This window comes from Dipodomys spectabilis, unplaced genomic scaffold (assembly GCF_019054845.1).
Source record: "Dipodomys spectabilis isolate Male_0828 unplaced genomic scaffold, ASM1905484v1 ptg000504l, whole genome shotgun sequence".
Classification (NCBI taxonomy): Eukaryota; Metazoa; Chordata; class Mammalia; order Rodentia; family Heteromyidae; genus Dipodomys; species Dipodomys spectabilis.
Window position 1 is genome coordinate 2,565,681 of NW_024871181.1, and position 19,596 is coordinate 2,585,276.

General features: G+C 55.0%; 1 protein-coding gene across 1 annotated transcript in view; it reads right to left on the reverse strand.

Moving 5' to 3' along the window:
* Nucleotides 1-1,324: 1,324 nt before the first annotated feature.
* Nucleotides 1,325-19,596, reverse strand: part of Epha2 (EPH receptor A2) — a 28,161-nt gene continuing 9,889 nt past the window's right edge. Inside the window, exons 4-17 of the mRNA XM_042669767.1 lie at nucleotides 13,500-13,655; nucleotides 13,074-13,406; nucleotides 12,447-12,562; nucleotides 11,918-12,071; nucleotides 11,411-11,510; nucleotides 10,800-10,855; nucleotides 10,461-10,586; nucleotides 10,159-10,347; nucleotides 9,990-10,051; nucleotides 9,699-9,908; nucleotides 9,390-9,539; nucleotides 8,051-8,244; nucleotides 7,009-7,164; nucleotides 1,325-2,294 (exon numbers count right to left, since the gene is read on the reverse strand). Coding sequence (XP_042525701.1) covers nucleotides 2,189-2,294; nucleotides 7,009-7,164; nucleotides 8,051-8,244; nucleotides 9,390-9,539; nucleotides 9,699-9,908; nucleotides 9,990-10,051; nucleotides 10,159-10,347; nucleotides 10,461-10,586; nucleotides 10,800-10,855; nucleotides 11,411-11,510; nucleotides 11,918-12,071; nucleotides 12,447-12,562; nucleotides 13,074-13,406; nucleotides 13,500-13,655 — 2,108 coding nt within the window. The 3' untranslated portion in view covers nucleotides 1,325-2,188. The remainder of the gene's footprint in view (nucleotides 2,295-7,008; nucleotides 7,165-8,050; nucleotides 8,245-9,389; nucleotides 9,540-9,698; nucleotides 9,909-9,989; nucleotides 10,052-10,158; nucleotides 10,348-10,460; nucleotides 10,587-10,799; nucleotides 10,856-11,410; nucleotides 11,511-11,917; nucleotides 12,072-12,446; nucleotides 12,563-13,073; nucleotides 13,407-13,499; nucleotides 13,656-19,596) is intronic.

The following is a 19,596-nucleotide window of genomic DNA, read 5'->3' on the forward strand; positions in this document are numbered from 1 at the left end:
CCAGTCCTCGGGAAGTTGAGGCAGAAAGGATTAAAAGTTTGAGGCCAACCCAGACTACACAGCCAGACCTTATCGTAAAACAACAAATGTGAAGTTTCCCTCTATCCATTGTAGGATGCTTTCAGAACTGGAGACAAGTGTTCACTGGCTAGAACACAGAGAGGCATCAGTGGTCCTGGGAAAGGATCTGGGCACCGCAGGCCAGCCTTGACATCTAACTCAGGGCCAGCCAAGTACTTTGCTGGTTTTGCCCACAAGTCTAGGCAGCCTCAGGAAGACCACGCCCCAAGCCTGCCTCCACCAGTGACAACGGTCATGCCACACTGTGCTTAAAGTCTTCAGTGAAGCCAGCACTGGTGGCTCACATCTATAGTCTTAGCTACTGAGGAGACTGAGATCTGAGGATCCTGGTTCAAAAGCTAGCCCAGGCAGGAACATCCTAGAGACTCCTACCTCCAATTAACCAACCAAGAGCCAGTCAGAAGGGGAGCTGTGGCTCAAGTGATAAAAGGCTAGCCCTTGAGCAAAACAAAACCAAACAAAACTAAACAAACCCTCAAGGGCAGCACCCAGGCCCTGAGTTCAAGCCTCAGGACTGGTAGCAACAACACAAAACCACTCAGTGGCTGTGGGGCCTTTGCACAACCTTGTGGTTTTACATCCCTGCTGCCTGCTTTGCCTGCGTCACCCGCCGCCTTACTAACTGCTTCCCTTTGAGGCCTTGGTCCTTGTGTCTCCTCCTCCAGGAAGCCTTCCTCCTGGGCCCCATATTCATTGGTCACTCCCTGGTTGCTTGTGACCACCACCTTTCTTAAGCCTCTGATATGCAGGTCAGTAACCTGGTAAAAGCAGAGATGCCTGACATTGCGATTCTGGCTTCCCTGAAGGCCTTTGCTTTGTGACTTTGGGCAAGTCGCTGCACATCTCTGAGCTTGTCTCTTTCATCTATGAGAAAAGCATCTTCATAAGATACTTGGCTTGGTTTTCCCTTCTGGCTTCTCTGTTCCTAACTTGCTGTGTGGCCTGGGGCAAAGCCTGGTCACTGGACTCAGCCTTGGTTTTTCTCTTCTGTAAAATGGGTCTGCCCACCAAAAAACACCTTGAACGACAGAGCCTCCCTGGAAAGGTGTCATGGGAGGGAAGCCTACCGCCGTCCCAAGGGTGGGCTGCTCACGTCCCAGCCACCATGTCCCCTCGGCTCTCAGGTGACAGAACATGTCTTGTGAAAGCAGCTCTGTTTTAAATCAATACTTAAGAAAGCCAGCCCTCCTCCCCAGCACCCCACAAGGGAACCCTTGGATCCCACCAAGACTGAAAGCCAAAATCAGTTCGAACCATCTGCAACTTTATTCCAGAGCAGAAATAAGTCATTTTCTAACAATAAATATAAAAAAAATAATAATAAATTAAGGTTCCAAAAAAAAAAATCCCAACAAAACCAGTCATTAACACTGACAAAGTAGTGAGCAGTCATCTGGATGGGGGGAGAGGGGCGGGCTGGTGGCGCTTCCTGCAGCCACGGCCCCCACCCAGCCCAGGAATGTCTGACACAGGGCCTGCTCTGCTCCCCGGCTCTGGTGGGGCCCTGCCACTCACTCATTCTCTCCACAAAGTACAAAATATATATTTTTAAAAAACCTCAACACAACCAAGCGTTCTAAGAGGGCCCAGGAGAACAAGACATCAGCCCATTAGAGCCGAGAGCTGGGGCTGGGGGGCGTGAAGAAGGCACTAGTAGAGGGAGGGGGGGGGCACAGCACCACTGTGAATCTCACCCAACCAAGTTCATGATCTGCCCTCTGAGAGCAAGACATGGGGCTTGAGGTACCCTATACACGTGACCTTGGGCTGACCCCCAGCTCCTAATTGGATTCGTGGGGCAGGAGGCCATTTTGGAGATGTCCCATGCAGCAGGGCATGCTGGGAAGGCGACATGTGTCCGCTAAGTGCTCGGCTGGGTCCCTTGCAGAGGAAGAGGCCCTGGCCTGGCATCCCCAAGAGTCTCCTCAGTTCATTTCAGGGTGTTGTCCAAGGCTCCCCAGCAGAGGCCTGGGGGTGGCGTCAGTAAGGAACGGTTGGAAATAAATAAGGTCTCTGTGGCCCAGCCCAGGCCTGGTAAGGAGGCCTCTTTGTTTCTTCAAGTATTCTTGGCCAGGAGGAGGTGGGGGGCATGAGGCCCTGTCCGGGTTCAGATGGGGATCCCCACGGTGTTCACCTGGTCCTTGAGTCCCAACAGGCTATAGGCAATGCGCTTCTGATGACCAGGCAGCCGTACCCCAATTCTCTTGATGTCACTGAGGGTATGGAGAGACAGAGAGTTAGGGCCAGAGCAGGGATAGGAACTGGGCTGGATGGGGCTTGGGGGCCTGGGCAGCTGTGGGTGGAAGGAGCTGGGCAGGAAAGGGGATCAGAAGGGAGCCTTGTGGAGTAAGAGAGCTCTAGTCAGGGAGGCCAGTGAGATTTCACATCCCAGATAAGACTTCATTCCCTAAACATGCCAAAAGGCCCAATACTGACCAGGTTAGGAAAATAATAAAAACACCCATTCCGAGCTTGCTCTCTCTCTCTCTCTCTGGTACTGGGGCTTGAATTGAGTGTCTCATACTCTCATCTGGCTTTTTTTTCTCAAGGCTGGCACTCTACCACTTGAATCACACCTCCATGTCTGCGTTTTTGCTAATTCCTAATTAGAGGTAGGAGTTTCTCAGATCTGTTGGCTCAGATCTCAGCCTTCTCAGTGACTAAGATTATTGCTGGAGCCATCAGTGCTCAGCTTAAGCTTTTCTTTCCAATCAAAGAAAGATTTCCAGATCTTCACAATTATCTATAAGGTGGTGCTCTTTTTATCCTACATTGCAGACTAGTGAATGGGAGATCAGAAAGATGAATCAACTTGTCCCAGATCACACAACTGGAAGAGGGAAGAGCTTGGAATGAATGACAGGATCAGTGAATGAATGCACCCCCTCTCCTTGCTGGGGAGCTAAGGCTCCCTTTCTGGGCAGTACAAGGCCATTGCAAGGTGTCTGGTATCCAGGGGTCATCCAAGGGTGTTGGAAAAAGCCACTCTGCCCAAGGTCTCTTCCCATTCATTGCCTTGTTTCCCCTTCTTTCTCTCCCAACTCACCCCTGTTAGCCACTAGGACACTTACTTAAGGGCCCCAAAACTTTTCTTTTTCTTTTTTGCTTGTCCTGGGGCTTGAACTCTGGGTAGGACCTGGGCACTGTCCCTGAGCTCCTTTTGCTCAAGGCTAGCACTCTACCACTTGAGCCACAACACCATGTCTTGATTGTTCTATGATTAACTGGAGATAAAGAGTCTGACAGACTTTCCTGCCCAGCCTGTTCTTCAAACCTCGATCCTCAGATCTCAGGCTCCTGAGTAACTAGGATGACAGGCATGAGCCACTGGCCAGGTCACCTGAAGGTGGCTTTTGCATGGAGGTTTTATTATCACAAGAAAACCTCTATTCTCTCACCTATAAGAGGGAGTAACAGGAAGAAAGAGCCCAGAAACTGGTGTTAGACAAGGCCCAGGAGCCCACAGCCTCCTCGTCCACCTCACAAGGTACAGGCCACCCCTGCTACTTCTCCATCTCATCCCCTTCAGCCTCCCAGAAACCTGCCAGCAACCACGACCATATTTACTGCTAACTTTGGGAGTTTTCTCTTCCACTCCTCACCCACCAGCCCCAACCCATGAAAACACCCAGGTTTTTATGGGCCGCCTCTTGGCTGTAAATGACATTAATTATATGGTATGAGCTCTATTTGCAATTCCCGAGACATGACTTTCCCACAGGCTCCGGGAACCCTAGGGAAGAGCTGAGCGCTCAACAGGGAAGGGCAGATTCAGGTGAGGCCTTGCTCCCTTGGCAACAGGAAAGCCAGAAGTTAGCTTTGGAAAGAACTTCCTATCCAGTCACCCCAGGATATCTGCAACCTATAGAGCTGCATGCAGGGGTCACAATGTGAAGCTTGGATACGCACTTGGGGGACCAGGAAGAGGGAGGAATTTGGTGGATCCTGTGCACAAAGCGCTACTGTGGGCAAGGAGAGGGCCAGAGACGCTCCTGCGTAAGAACCTCCGGGGTTGGCCAGGCACCGGTGGCTCACACCTATAATCCCAGCTACTAAAGAGAATGAGATTTCGCCAGGCACTGGTGGCTCACTTCTGTAATCCTTGCTACTCAGTAGGCTGTGATCTGAGGATAGTGGTTCAAAGCCAGCCAAGGCAGGAAAGTCCATGAGACTCTTAGCTCCAATTAACTATGGACAGGGTCCAGACCCTGAGTTCAAGCACTAGTTCCAGCATTGAAAAAAAAAAAGATGGGGGGCAGGGGAGGCTTTGGTGGGATTCTCTTGAGCAGCTTGCCCCTGCTCCGTCTCTTTCAATGCAAAAGCACCCCAACCTCCCCTCCTTTCCTGAGCACGAACAAGCAGCATACTAGGATGATAGTCACAGAGTGGCCCATGGCTGTGACCTACTGCACAGCCTGAACCTGCTCCTGCCTCAGTTTCCCCCTTAGGGATGCAGGGCACCCATCCTATTAACCCTTGTAGAAGAGCAAAGAGATGTAGGACTGAGGCCACTTCTGACTGTCTGGTCTTTCCCTTGAGTACACATGATGTGTACTGGCAATGGAAAATTCAAGGACACACATTCAGTGAACAGGTGCTGTGCACTGGGTCCCAGTAAGAAAGCCAGAGATGCTTGAGTCAGACCCTTCATTCAGTCGGCAAGCATTCCTGCTGGGATGGTGTGCAGGACTTGAAGAGCCACCAGCCTGTGCCCCTGCCTCAGCCCACACAATGCTGCATGCTGGGTAGTTCTGACATTGGACAGAATCTGTGTTATGGAGTTGGCTGCTTATCTGGGTGCAACACCCATCCATTCCATCAGCTCCTCGCCAAACATTCAGAACCACTAGTCTAGTTAGGACACCACCTAAGCCCAGAAAAGCATGGAAACACTCAAGGTAGGCAGAGATGCTATCCTTGCAACCACAGAGGAAGGAGCCAGCACCCAGTCTCACGGGAAGAGATCAAAGAATTGGGGTCCACAGTGTGCAGACAACACAGATTTCAGGTAGGTTTAAAAGTGCTTTGAGCAGGGCGCGATGCCATGGTGGCTCACACCTGCCATCCTAGCTACTCAGGAGTCTGAGACCTGAGGATCGCAGTTCCAAGTCAGCCCAGACAGAAAAGTCACTGAGACTCTTTTTTTTGGGGGGGGGGGGTACGGTCGTGGGGCCTGAACTCTGGGCCTGGGCGCTGTCCCTCAGCTCTTCAGCTCAAGGCTAGTGCTCTACCACTGAAGCCACAGCGCCACTTCCGGCTTTTTCTGTTTATGTGGTGCTGAGGAATCGAACCCAGGGCCTCAGGCATGCAAGGCAAGCGCTCTACCACTGAGCCACCTTCCCAGCCCCCCATCACTGAGACTCTTATCTCCAATTAACCACCAAAAAAAAAAAAAAAGTCAGAAGAAGAGCTATGGCTCAAATGGTAAAGTGCCAGCTGCGTAAAAAAGCTAAGAGACAGTTCCCAGGACCTGAATTCAAGCTCTAATATCAGCTCTCTGCCAAAAAAAAAATTGCCTTGAGATCCCATTTACTAGGAATGAGTGAGAGGAAGGGGGAGGAGCGGGGGAGCGATGAATGACTTCCTGGCTTTATCCAGCCATGTTCAAAACAAACCCTGCATGCACAGCCAGCCTCCATCCACCCAAGAGCCAGGCCCTGGGTCCCTGGACCCTACTCGTGGGAAAGGAATTGGCAAGGAGCACCCCGGGCTATTTTGGGATGTTTCTAAGAACATGTGTTTCCTGTAAGCACTCTTCCTTGCCCTCAGCTCTAGTCACCAGAAGAGAAACTGCACTGTCCTGAGGGGGAGGGAGGGCGGGCCTGGAGGGGCCCCGGAGGCTGGCCTAGCTTCCCAAGGAAACAAGAGGGGAGAGAGGAGAGGAGGTCTATGGACCATGGAAAAGATGAGAGAGACTCAGACGAAGGCCCTACTGTGTGCTGGACAGGTCATCTGCACTGCACTAATCCAAGCCCCACCGCCTAGGAAGTGGCACGTGTAACCCTTGAACTCAGGTCTGTGCCCTAAGATGCCCTGGGACCCATCTCTCCTCGCCCTGTCTCCTCTGGCTAGCTGTCCCTGTGTGATTCCCCATCACTGGCCATCCCCTGGGGCAGCCTGTGGCTCTGGCCAGCAGATTGAAAGGGGTTTGCTGAGAGGTGCTGGAACGACTCAGGCCCAGACCCAAATCCCAGAACCTCTGTGACCCAGAACTTAGGGAGGTCCAAGTCGACCCTCCACGTGGTTCCCAAAACCTCCCCTCTCCAGGCCCATTCCAGACGTGACCTGAGACCCTGTCCAAGCGGCGCTGTGGGGACACATGGCTATTTTTAGAGCCACAAAGGGCTAAGAAGATGATGTCTTTTCCCTCCGGGGATGAGAGGGGGCGTCTTTGCCAAGGCTGCACTGGGAAAGGGCCACAGTGCTGGCGCTATGGAGGGAGAAGAGCGCTGAGGAGAGGCTGCCAGGGCAAGCCACAGGGCGGGGCCAACCCAGTGAGGACAAGTGCCAGGAGAGGCTGCCCCCTGGCTCCTGGGAATCAGCCAGGCAACCTGAAGAGAAGCTGGCCATAGGACCTCAGGCAGTGGCTCTGATTGGAACCTCCCAGGCTGCCCCTGGTGGCTGTGGGGTCCTGGTTAAGTCACTAGCCCTCACCTTTTCCAGAGGGACTACTCCCAGGCCCTGTCTACCACTCCAGCACAGGGCTAGAGCATAGTCAGCCTCCGTATATGGCCACCACGTTGTTACGTTTACTCTTATTCTCTCTGGAGACACAGTCAGAAAGGGGAAGGAGTCCAGAAGTGCAGGCTGCTGGCCTATGTCTGCCCTGACTGTAGAGCTCTACTGAAAGATGGAGTAAGTACAAGGTGAGGAACAGATGCGGAACTGGGGGATGGAGGATGCAGGGGCGGACCCCAGGCTACTCACTCATTGGTCATCTGCACCACCTTCTCGATGGCTGTGTAGCCAGCTGTCATGAAATGCTCTGTGTACTGTTGCATCTTAATGGATTCCAGCCACTCGGACACGGTGCGGAAGGGCACTCCCTCTGAGCCACTGGTACTGGGCAGCCGGATGGACACCCTGGAACAGAGACAACCAGCCCTCAGGTGAGGGGCTGCAGCGCCCAGCCCACCTGGGCCCCAATCCTGCTGCTCCCCTAGTGTGGGTACATTGAGGAAGCCCAGGCATCAGCGGGGCTCCATGAGATGCCTGGCTTGTCAGATACACTCACTGTTGACCCCGGCTGTTCTCCACACTATCAAGGCCACCTCCAGGTACGCCAAATCACAAAACCCCGTTACAAGCACAGATTCGAGACACTAATCAAGACCCAGCCCAGCTATACGCCAGCCAGGAGATACTAAATCACCCAGTGTCTTGGTTTCTTTATCTACAGAAAGGGAATAATTAAGCTGGGCGTGGTGGCTCATGCCTATAATCCTAGCTGCTCAGGAGGCCAAGATCAGAAGAATTTCAGCTAAGAATAGACTGGGTAACAAAAGCTCGCAAGACCCCTATCTCCACAAATAAGCAAGGCATGATGGTTCTTGCCTACAATTCCAGACGAAAGAATTGAGGTCTCAGGCCAGCCCCAGGCAAAACAAAACCATGAGACACTATCTGAAAAAAATACATAACTAAACCAAAAAGGGGCTGGATAGGTGGCTCAAGTGATAGAATGAATGTCTTCCCAGCAAGAGGGAGGCCCTGTTTCAACCCCAGCACCATTACAAATAAAGAGAAAGGAGCCTGTCCTGGTGGATATGCAAATGTGCCAGTTGATATGCAAATGAGCTAGAAGTGCTAGGACAAGGAACACTGAGTCTCCACGGCTCCCGGTCCAAGCAAAGCCCGTGTTTCAAGGCTCTGGCCACCCCACTTTCTCATCTATTCACCCGCTCAGGTGGCTTTGGAGTCCACAGCAGGAAATAGGAGGGTCACCACAGGCACAGGGCATGGGACTCACCGGGGGTCGAAGTCAGCCAGAGTCTTGAGGGAGTCGGGCGCCCGGATGAGCTTGTCAAGGATGCTGACGATGTCGGCGAACTTGGGGCGGCGGGCACGCTCCTGCTGCCAGCACTGCATCATGAGCTGGTAGATGGCAGAGGGACAGTCCATGGGCGTGGGGAGCCGGAAGCCATCATTGATGGCCTTCATCACCTGGGGAGGGGAGGGACACAAATGTCAGGGAAATCTTGGCAGAAGCCACGGAGAACTGGTGCACAGACCCCAGGGGAGGCTCGGTGCAGAGATGGGAAGGCGTGGGGAGCCCCAGAAACAGAACAGGCCTCTTTTCTTAAAAGTCTGACACGGGCCGGGCGCTGGTGGCTCACGCCTGTAATCCTAGCTACTCAGGAGGCTGAGATCTGAGGATCGCGGTTCAAAGCCAGCCCGGGCAGGAGAGACCGTGAGACTCCTATCTCCAATAAACCACCAGAAAACCAGAAGTGGCGCTGTAGCTCAAGTGGTAGAGTGCTCGCCTTGAGCTGAAGAGCTGAGGGACAGCGCCCAGGCCCAGAGTTCAAGCCCCACGACCGACAAAAAAAAAAAAAAAAGTCTGACACAGACCAGGTACCAGTGGCTCATGCCTATAATACTAGCTTCTTGAGAGGCTGAGATCTGAGGGTCACAGTTTGAAGCCAGCCTGTGCAGAAAAGTCCATGGCACTCATATCCAATTAAGCACCAGAAAAGCTGGAAGCAGAGCAGTGGCTCAAGTGGTAGAGCCTAGCACTAGCCTTGAGCAAAAAAAGCTCAGGAACAACACTCAGGCCCTGAGCTCAAGCTCCAGGATCAGCAGAAAAAGAGAGAAGAAAAAAGTTCTGACACAGGACTTCAGAGTTGCCCATGGGCCCAATGCTGAGGGGCTGTCTCCCTGGTTCCTCTGCTCCCCAGAGCCCCCTGGGCAGTCCTACCATGCCCCTCAACCCAACCTCCTTCTGGTCTCTGGATGCCTCTTGGCTGGGGCTCTCTTCCCTGCCTTCTCTTCACCCCTCTGCTTTATCATATCCTGGGTCTTAGCAGAGACAAGACATCCTCTGGGCAGCCTCCTGGGGCTCCAGGCTGGGTGAGGCATGAGGTGTGCGCGCGCACGTGCATACACACACACATGCACACGCATGCACTTATCTACACATACATGCACACAGGTGCACACACATGTACTCAGGCATTCCCCTACTAAAGGAATCCAAGAGTAACCTCTGCCTGATGAAGGTCAGCCCCCAAGTTCTTCTGCTGGGACCCCAGGCCTGGTCATGAGGATGGGGGGGTTAAGTTTAGGTCCCTTTGATTGAGGGGACGTACCTCGTGGTTCGACAGCTCCCAGTAGGGCCGTTCACCATAGGTCATCACCTCCCACATGACAATGCCGAAACTCCACACATCACTAGCTGAGGTGAACTTGCGGTAGGAAATGGCCTCTGGGGCTGTCCAGCGGATCGGGATCTTGCCGCCCTGTAGGGGACCCAGGTTCAGTTACCACTGTCCCCTCTGGCCAGCCCCCCCCCCCTCCACCACAGTGGCAGCCGGGCCTTGGCCCCTCTGAGGTTCCTTCCCGCCTCCCCCAGGCCCCCAATCTCCATGCCCAGCAGGAGCAACCCTCCCCCAACTCACACTGGTGGTGTAGGTGGCCTCAGGGTCATCCTCCAGCACTCGAGACAGGCCGAAGTCTGACACCTTGCATACCAGGTTGCTGTTGACCAGGATGTTGCGTGCGGCCAGGTCACGGTGGACATAGTTCATATTGGCCAGGTACTTCATGCCGGACGCGATGCCCCGCAGCATGCCCACTAGCTGCAGCACACTGAAGTAGCCATCCTTCTCCTGCAGGGCACAGATCCTCAGCTCTAGCCGGCCCCAGGCAACCCAGGTTGCCATCCTCTCCACCACTGCCTGCATCCTTACCCGGAGGAACTTGTCCAGGGCCCCGTTCTCCATGTATTCTGTGATGATCATCATGGGTTTGTCTGTAGGGCAGGGGCAGAGGTGAGAGGTGGGCGGAGCGATGGTCGGACCACCCTTCCCTTACCCATCTGTCAATCATGGGATCACCCAAACGTCTTTCAGGACTCACATTTGGAGATCACGCCCTCCAGGCGGATGATGTTATGGTGGCTAAACTGGCCCATGATGCTGGCTTCGCTCAGGAAGTCTATCCGTTGCTTCTCTGTGTAGCCTGCTTTCAGTGTCTTGATGGCCACCGGCACCTCCTTCTTCCCTGAGGATGCCTTCAGTGTCCCCTTGTACACCTCCCCAAACTCTCCTGCGGGCAGGCAAGGTGGAAGGATTGCCCTAGTGAGCGCAGGCTTCTAGTGGGCCCCCACCTGGACCACCTATCATCAGCCTTCTGCTGCGCCACAGGTACACCAGCCTCACCTGCTCCGATCACCTTCTGCTGGGTGACACAGGACGGGTGGATCTCGGTGGTGAACTTGAGCACAGCCTGGTTGGGGTCTTCATAGGTATGGGGATCCACATAGGTCTTCAGGGGCTTCAGTTGCTCTGGGAGGAGGAAGGAGGGGTGGGGTCAACAAGCAGCTTGGGAAAGGGACCCAGGAAACACAAGCCAGGCTGTGGAGCAAGGACCTTCTGGCTTAGCTCCACGGAGCTGCCCCATGGTGCCCCATCCAGAGCCCTGGGATGCCCTGGCTGCCCTCATTTCCACTACTGAGCTGGGGGAGGTCCGTGGGAACAGCAGAAGGGATTGCCTCTCACCTGACTTGGAGAAGTAGACGTCCTCTGAGGACTGACGAGTTCGCAGCTTCCTCCTCCTGAAAGCACCACGTGGGAACAAACACGGGAAGGTCAGCACAGACCAGGCCCATGCACATGCATGCACACGCGTGTGCACACACACATTCCAATCCCCACTCTTTGTATGCTCTGGCCAGGGGAGCCGACTGAGCCTGATTCTGAGAGGACTGTGGCCCAGTACTCTCTGCTTAGCCTCTGTCTATCAGCAGAGGGTGTGGGGAAGGCAGCGGAAGTGAGCAAGCCAGGACTCACGCTTGGAGATCTACGCCCCATAATAGCCCCTTAAGTAGCCATAATGAGGGCTTTCGTCATTAGAGCTTCCCATGTGGTGTCCAGAGCAAGTGTGGACACACAGTTAATAACAAACACAGAAACGATGGCCACTGCCTCCGGAACCCCCATACATCGCAGCTCTGCCTAACTGCAATCGGGACATCACACATCGCCCTGGAGGCAGGGATCTGATTGGATCCAATTGGACCGATGTGGTCCCTTTTTCAGATCAGGAAACGGCCCTGCCCTTCGGGGTCCTACTTAAGCCCTAGGGGAGCCCAGGTGTGGCTCTGACTAACCTGCGATGGATGAAAAAGCCGACTCCTGCCAGTACCAGAAGCAAGACGATGCCAACAGCCAAACCACCGATCAGCGCCATGTTGCCAGATCCTTCCATGGCTGCTGGAAAAGAGCAGCTGATGATAGGGAGCCCTACCCCACCCCCAAATCACAGCAACATCCCCTGCTTAACCTAGAACCCTCTTAAGGGACCTGGGCATCTACAGGATGCTGGAGTGCTTTTAGTGAGTCTGAGGAGATTTATTCCCATATCCCTGAAGGTCTCACACAGGTACCCCAGGTATGAGGGACCCTGGCTCTATGATACATGATTTGAACTCAGGTCAGCCAGTGCTGCCAGATCCCACAGCCTCCCTTCCTCTCACAACCTTGACCCTCCCTCCACTTCCTGGCTGACCAAGGAAAGGGAAGTGTCTAATTAATAAATTTGTGAACTCCTTCCCTGGGTGTCCCAGGGCTTCGTTTCAGGGCCAGGGTCTGGCCCAGGTTCCAATCCCCCAACTCACACAGCGTCTGGAACTCATGCACCTTGCTGCCGGCCCCCTGGCCCTCCTGTGTCAGAGCCTGCACCTGGACCAGGTAGACGGTGTCGGGCGCCAGGTCCTCCAGAGTCACGGAGAAGCCCTCGGTGCGCCGCACGTTGTAGCTGTTGGCGTCTCCCTGTGGGTGGCACGGGCAGAGGAGGCGTGAAGGCAGGCCAGGGGCCTCAGCTAAGCCTCCCCACCCCAAAAAAGCCCAGCCTGCAAGGGGCTCCTCAGCATTAGCTAACTGGATGCCCTTCTTACAAAAGAAGAAACTGAGGCCCTGAGAGGTCAAATGACTCACTCGAGATCAGATCGCAGCAAATGTCCAACTCAAGACTCAGCCCAGGGGCTTCTGGTCCCAATGACCCCGCCCTACCCCTGCATCTCAGGATGCACAACTCTTCTTGTACAGATCCCCAAGGCACTGCCCTGGCAGACCCCATACTCATTTCCCCAGGTGGCCAATACCCCCGTGACCCACCAGGGCCAGCACTGACACCCCATGAGTTACCTTCTTGCGGTAGGTCACCTCATACTTCCACACCCGACTCTGCTGGGGTGCAGGGATTGTCCAGGTGACACTCAACGAGGTGGTACTGCGGCCCTCCAGCCTTACTTTGGGGGGCTCTGGGTAGGATAGAGGGGAGAGGAGGAGTGTAAGGAGCCGGGTAGGGGACACAGGGGAGGAGAATGAAAAGATCATGCCCTGGGTCCTGAACGTCTGGCTCCTGAGCCCGAGCCCCAGTCCCCAGCACAGGGACCAGCTGTAAACATTCACTAGCACGGATAATAAGACCAAAGCAACAGCTGACACCCACTGCACCCTTCCAGACAGGCCCTGCTCTATGAGCCTTGACTTCAATGCTCGACCTAGTCCTCAACAGCCCTGGAATAATAATCCAGGGCCACCCAGAGAGGAACCCGAAACTTGCCCATAGTGGTAGCACTCAGAAGTGGCTCCAGAGCTGTCTATGTGTTTTGGGGTAGCGTCTCATGTTTTTGCACCTCAATTTATCTCTATCTCCCATGTACCACCCATCACACCTGGCTTACTTTTTGCCTGGGCTGGCTGGCCTCAAACTACAACACTCCCGATCGCTGCCTTCTGAGTGGCTCTGCCAACCATCCTGGGCCTCACCTGTCTGGTTGATGCTGACGCTGGCAGTGCGGAAGCTACGGCTGGTCACCAGGCCCGAGACCCCATTTCGGGCCTCGACGGCAAAGGTGTAGTTCATGTGCGGCTCCAGGTCACTGACTGTCACGCTGGTGCGGGTCAGGGCATGGGGAGGCTCCGAGTAGCGCACGCTGGCCTCGCAGGGCCCACAATCCCCAGACTCCGGCCAGCACTGCTCGCAGGTGACCCGGTACACGATGTCCTCACGGCCCCCGCTGTCCTGGGGAGGTGTCCAGCGCAGCTCCACCTTGGCACCCATGCCCACAGCTGTGAGGTAGTGCGGCGCGGAGGGTGGGCCTAGAAGAGGGCAGAGGACAAGCGTGGACTCCCTGGTCACAACCTCGCTGGCCTACCCCCCCGCCCCCCGGTCTGGCCCTCAGCGAGACTCACGTGTGCAGGGCATGGACAGCGGGTCCTCCAGTGCCCGGAAGTAGCCTTCTTCACAGTCGCAGAAGGTGGCACCCTCTAGGGATGGCAGTGTGTGCTCGGGGCACGCCTGGCATGAGCTCTCAGACGCCTCAGACTTGAAGAATCCTGGAGAACAGGCTGCCAGACACAAGGACATGGGGCACAAGGTCAATTCAACTTGTTCTCTCTCAGCTGGGTGTCAGTGGCTCACTCCTAGCTCCTCAGGAGGTTGAGATCTGAGGATCACACTTTGAGGCCAGCCAGGGCAGGCAGAAAAGTCTGTGAGATTTTCATCTACAATCAACCACACCGAAAGGCTGGAAGGGCAGGTATAGCTCAAGTGGTAGAGCGCCAGCCTTGAGTGAAAATGCTAATGCCCAGAGTTCAAGCCCCAGATTTGGCATTAAAAGAAAAAAAATCTGTCCCCTCCTCAGGGGCAATCTCTGCCCCCCCTTTCTGTGACACCCCAAGGTGACTGGCTCCATCTCTACATACCTGGTGTCTCACCTAGCCAAGGAAAAACACACATAGCCAGTGGCCAGTACACACTGGGCTCGGGAAGAGGCCCCCCCGCCCCCCACCATGTCCACTCCAAACCTGAGCCTCACTCCCCACAGCCTCACACAGGGAGCCTACACCCCTGAGTGTGCCATTCAAGGTCCACCCCTCTCCTTTCAGCTTCCTAAGAATCTTATCGCCCGGGCCAGCTCAGCAACTGAGTGACTGCGCAGGTTGTTTGCCTGGCTTATCACCTTTGATCTGTGCACACCAGGGTAGTGACCGAATCTGCCAGGCTACGGCTGTTTGTTGATTGACCCATCAGCACCAACTAACTGATCAGCCAGCCTTCCCAGTGTGGGATGTTCCTCCTGCCCCCAGCAGGGGTTCCTTTAGCCCCAGACCTGACTGGCTTCCTGTTCTGGGGCTGGTCCACCAGGAAGCAGGAAAGGCCAATCTCTTCCTCCCCCCCCCCCCCACATTTTCTCTAGACCTGCTTCCACCACCCACAGGACAGCAGGAAGTGGCTCTCCTTCCCGGGGTCTAGCCTAGCCCAGCTGGCCAGGAGCGCAGGCACCTGACTCTGAGGATTTTTTCCTATCCTGCCCCCTGCCCCCAGCCCCTTCCTGGCTCCACAGACAGGAAACTGCTCAGACATAGGCCCGCTGTATCCAGAGCTAGGTAGCTGTGGAAATGGCCAGAGTAGGGACATGCCAGTGCCAGAATCCTCCCTTCTAAAGTCTACAACTACTCCCTCTGGTCTATTTGATTTGGTGTTCCCAGGGTTGGAACTCAGGGCTGAAAGCTCTTGCTTGGCTTGCTTGTTTGGCTGGTGCTCTACCACTTGAGCCATGCCTCCAGCCCTTTTTCCTGGTTATTTTGGAGATGGAGCCTTGGGGATTTTTCTGCCTAGGCTGCCTTTGAACTGTCATCCTCCAGATCTCAGTCTCCTATAACAAGGATTGCAGGTGCAGTATCCAGCTTTCTTTAGCTTACTCTGAAGATAGTCCTCTGCTACCGCCAACCTCAGTGCTACATTTACCAGTGTTTGCTCTCTGAGCCTCTACTCTGCCTGGTCCCATGCCCAACACAGGTCCTGAGATGAAACCAAAGCCCCTGAACACAGGGAGCAATCCCTATTAAAAGAGCTGGGCGAAGAGGGTGGGAGAAGGGAAATGAACTTAAGACAGGAATTTGAGGAGTCACCACTGGGGCTTAGAAGCGGTATAGGAGTTCAACAGGGCACAGATACTGAAAGAGAGAGGGGTAAGGAAAGTCATGGCCTACAGTAAGTGGGAGCCATCTGTGCGCATGGCAGTAGGGTGCAGGAGGGAGTGTGGCGCTGGAGAAGGGTCTTGAATGCCCAGAAGTCTGGATTCTGTCCTGCAGGCCATGGGAACCAATGTAGGTCTAATGTTAGGGACAGTGACACAATTAGATCTGCACTGTCAGGAAAAACTCTTGGATAAAGGGGGCCTGAGATGTGAGGCGTCTGTCTCCTGACAGCCTTCCAGGGAAGCCCAAGTACCCGAGGACCCTGACAGAGCCAGGCCTGTTCACCCTGAGGCTGGAGTGCAGGCCAGGGAGCTCCTTTAAGTGAACAGAGGGAGGAGAGGAAGGCCATGAGGGAAACTAGCTTCATAGACAGCCACTCTGTAAGGTGTAGCCTCTCAAGGGGGTGTGCGCATGCGCACAGGTGGACAGGAGGACCACTGAGCAGGACAGCAGAGGCCCAGGGTGAGCGCCTGATCTGGAGGGGATCCTGGAGTCCCAAGGACAATGAACACCAAGGAAAGCACTTACTGTGTGCAAGGCAGTCCTACTAAGTACTCTATATCCATCCATTTCCCATCATGCACCAGTTCCACGTAGGAACTGCGCGCATTCACCCTATACTGCCAATGAGATGGAGGCCCAGAGGGGCCAAACAACTGCTCCATGACGAGACACAAACAGGATGCCTGACATCGTCTCCCCTTTCCCACATCAATCTGGAGCAAAGAGATGTGGAGGTTCTGCAAGAGGACTGTGGAGAAATGAGTCCTGACCTGCTTCAGCAACCAGAACAATCTTAAGACTCATTGCAGAGCTGTGGGAGGGGGAGGTGTCCCACATCAGATCTCTTCCAAGCAGGCATTTGTGCATCAGACTGGGAAACGTGTAGACTCCAGCCCAGGGGCCTGTGGGATTAGCTAAAGTGGTCTCCTGAAGCCTCAAATGTCTTTCAAGTCTCCTGGCGGATTTAAGAAATCCGCGTGCGTGTTTGCCTATCTGCTATAATACAAAAATAGCTCTCTCCTCGAGATTTTCAAGTGAAAATGACATTCCAAGGAAGCTGGGCCATGTTTATCCTGGGGTCCCCCTTCCCCCCTCAACTTGTCCACAGAGATGCCTGCATCCTGGACCAATGCTGGCTGAGTTGTTGAGGGAGCTTAAGGGTAATAGGTTTGACCCCCAGAACCACAGGGGTACCCTCCCCACCCAGGCTCATTTCCAGGCAAGGCCTTAGACACTTGTCAACCCCCATGGTGCCCCCATCCCCAGGTGGAACAGCTCCCATGCCCCTCAGCCAGGAAGTATGGAAAGAGATGGGTTCCATTCTTGGGCTCCCAGAGCCTGGGGGTGGCCTGCACACTGCCGGCAGGAAAGAGGGAATTTGGAGATTTCCGCAGCGGATGCACCAGATAATGCTTTGAGAGTCGGCATCAACCAGGCATGCGCTAGCCTGCCAAGAATGTGCTGCCTCTCCTCCAACTCCAGGGAGGCTGGGGGGCTCCCCCAGGTACTGCCAGAGCTTAAAGTGCTCAAGGGGGCCCCAGAACCCTTAAGGGGGACTCCAGCAACCCCCCAATCGTCAGATTTCCTGGCATGCTGGGCAAGCAAGTGGAGACAGGGGTTAAACCACAAACGCATCCATATACACAGAAAACCCACTGTCCCTTCACCAACCAGCAAACTCCTATGCATTCTTCAATACCCAGCTTATTAAGTTCCTCTATGTAGTTCTTCCAAGCTTCCCAATTCCTGTCCCCCTTGTGCCCTACTAGGCATCACTCACTCAAGTTCATGTTTACCAAACAGAAGTGAGCGCAGCCTACATGTCTGGCACAATGTTGGGAGCTGGGACTCGATGGTGAGACAGATAAACACCTTTTTGGCTCCATGGGAGCGCAGCCTGGCGTGCATTCACGCTTCATTTGAGGAGCTACATGTGAGAAGCCTGCACGAGACAGTCCCTGGGGAGCAGCAATGGGTGTGATTTATCTGTGTACCATGGTCCAGCACAGAGTCTGGTAGGAAGCAGTTGCTCAGTTAATGTTGCCTGAACCAATGTGTGGAGAGATGAAGGCAGCAGGCAGGCAGGCAGGCAGGAAGGAAGGAGTGAATGAATGGCTAGGAGCCCCTGGAGACCATCCACTTGCACACCCACTTGGGTGGCACAAGCCTGGCTTTGGCACACCTGGGCCCCAGGTCTCTGGACTCAAGTTGCCTGGCAGGCCTGGGCCACTTCAGCAGAACTGGGGCATGGTGGCTGCACCTAGGGCTGTACCCCGGTTTTTCCAGTTCCCGATGCCCGCCCCTCAGGCGGCAGCGTGGGGTGCAACTCAGGGACAGACGCCCTCTGCTTGATGCAAGTCCAGCACCCCTGGCCCTCCCTGCTGTCCCCGTCACCTCCTGGGCTGTGGGGTCAAGAGGTCACGGTGGCAATTCTGCAGGCCAGGCCCAGCAGGTGGCCACAGGCCCCATTTCAGCCCACGATGCCTGGACTTTGTCTCCAAGCCCTGACAGGCAGCAAAGCGGCAAGTTATCAAGGAAACAAATGAGGCCAGCTGATAACTTTAAGCCCAGTGATTTCTTGTCCCTCAGCAGGCTTGGGGTCCCCCCAGAAAGAGGAACTACTCTCTCTCTCCTCTCTCTCTCTCTCACACACACACACACACATTCTTCCACCAAGTCAGGGAGCACTTCCTGTCCCCCTCCCGCCCTGCTCCACCCTCCCCCCCCCACACCCTTTCTCCCACCACCAGCCTTTATCTCCTGTTTGCTCTCCCTGCCTCCTTCCTTCCGTTCTGGGAACCTTCCAGTGGCAGTGGAGGGAGCTGAGGGTGGGGCAGGTGAGCCAAGGGGGTCACATCCACCACCTGAGCTGGGGGGAGGGAAGACACCTTGCCCATGAGGGCCACAGAAAGAAGGCGTCTCAAGGGAGGGGGCCAGCCTGAACATCACAGCCAACTATGCATAGTATTACAATATTATTCCCCCCACCCAGGGAGGGCTTGGCAGAGCCCTGCCACAGACCAAGGCCACCTGCCTAAGGACTATTTTGGCCAAAGCCACCGCTACTCAGGGAAAAGGTCACCTGGCAGCTATGGACCCTGGGCTAGGCCTGGGCCACTCAGAGCTATGCTCAGAAGGGACAGGAGCTGGGCACTGTCATTTCCAGTGGAGAAGAATGAGACTCAGAGGGGACTTTCCATAGCCACACAGCCTCCAGGTGAGAGGACATACACCAGGAGTGACTGGCCGGGAGCTGGAGACTCCCACCTGAAATCCTAGCCACTCAAGAAGCTGAGATCGGAGGAATGCAGTTCAAAGCCAGCTTGGACAGACAAATCCCTGACACTCTGATCTCCAATTAACCAGTAACAAGCTGGGAGTGGAGCTTTGGTTCAAGCGATAAGAGTGTCAGCCTTGAACAGAAAGAGCCAAGTAAAAGTGTGAGATCTGGTGTTCAAGCCCCAGAACCGGCACACATACTAGCGACAGGGTATTGCCCTGATTTTTCAGCTGGTTTTCCTCTTAGTCTCAGTTTCCTTATCTGTAAGATGAGGTAGCACCCTCCCCTTCATTGGGTGGTTCTGAAGAAGGAAAGAGATCTTGCATGTGAAATGTTGAGCAGGGTACCTGGAATGGGGTACCCCTAACAAACTGAAGGGGAGTCCAGAGGGGACATCTCCCCCAAAGGCAGGGATGGCCCAGGTGCTTGACTGACTGAGCCTCCAGCCAAAGCCGCCAGCCACCTGCTCACCTGGCCAAGTGCTCTCCCTGGGCTGAGGCGCCAGCAGGGGCCCTGCCAGCTCAGCTGCCAGCCACAGGAAGCAGAGACAAAGCAGCCCCAGGGGAGGGGTGGCGGTCAGCCTGAGTGACTCCACTGTCCACTGAGCCGGGCCGGGAGTTTGGAAGCTGGCTCATTCCTGACATAGCTCTGGGAGTGCAGCTGGGCAGCGTGCCCACCTGGCGGCACCTGGGAGGTGCCTCCGGTACCTCCCTTCTGCAGCCCATTTAACTCTTTCCTGAGATCCTCTGGGCTTCCTGACTGTGGCCCCTGGGGATGATCTTGACCAGGTGCTGGGGGCCCTCAGGATGCCATGTCCCCTCCTCTCTGGGCTCTGCCGAGCATTAGCAAAGAAGAATCTAGAGCTGTACACTAGAGAAAGGAGGAGCCACACCTTCCTCTGTGGCCAGCAAGGGCCCTCTGATCACCCCTGCTTCTGATGGATGCCCCTGCCCTCTGCTAGGACCCACCCCCTTGGGGCTGCCCCGGTCATGGGGCCAGGAGCTGAGTCAGGGATTCCAAAGG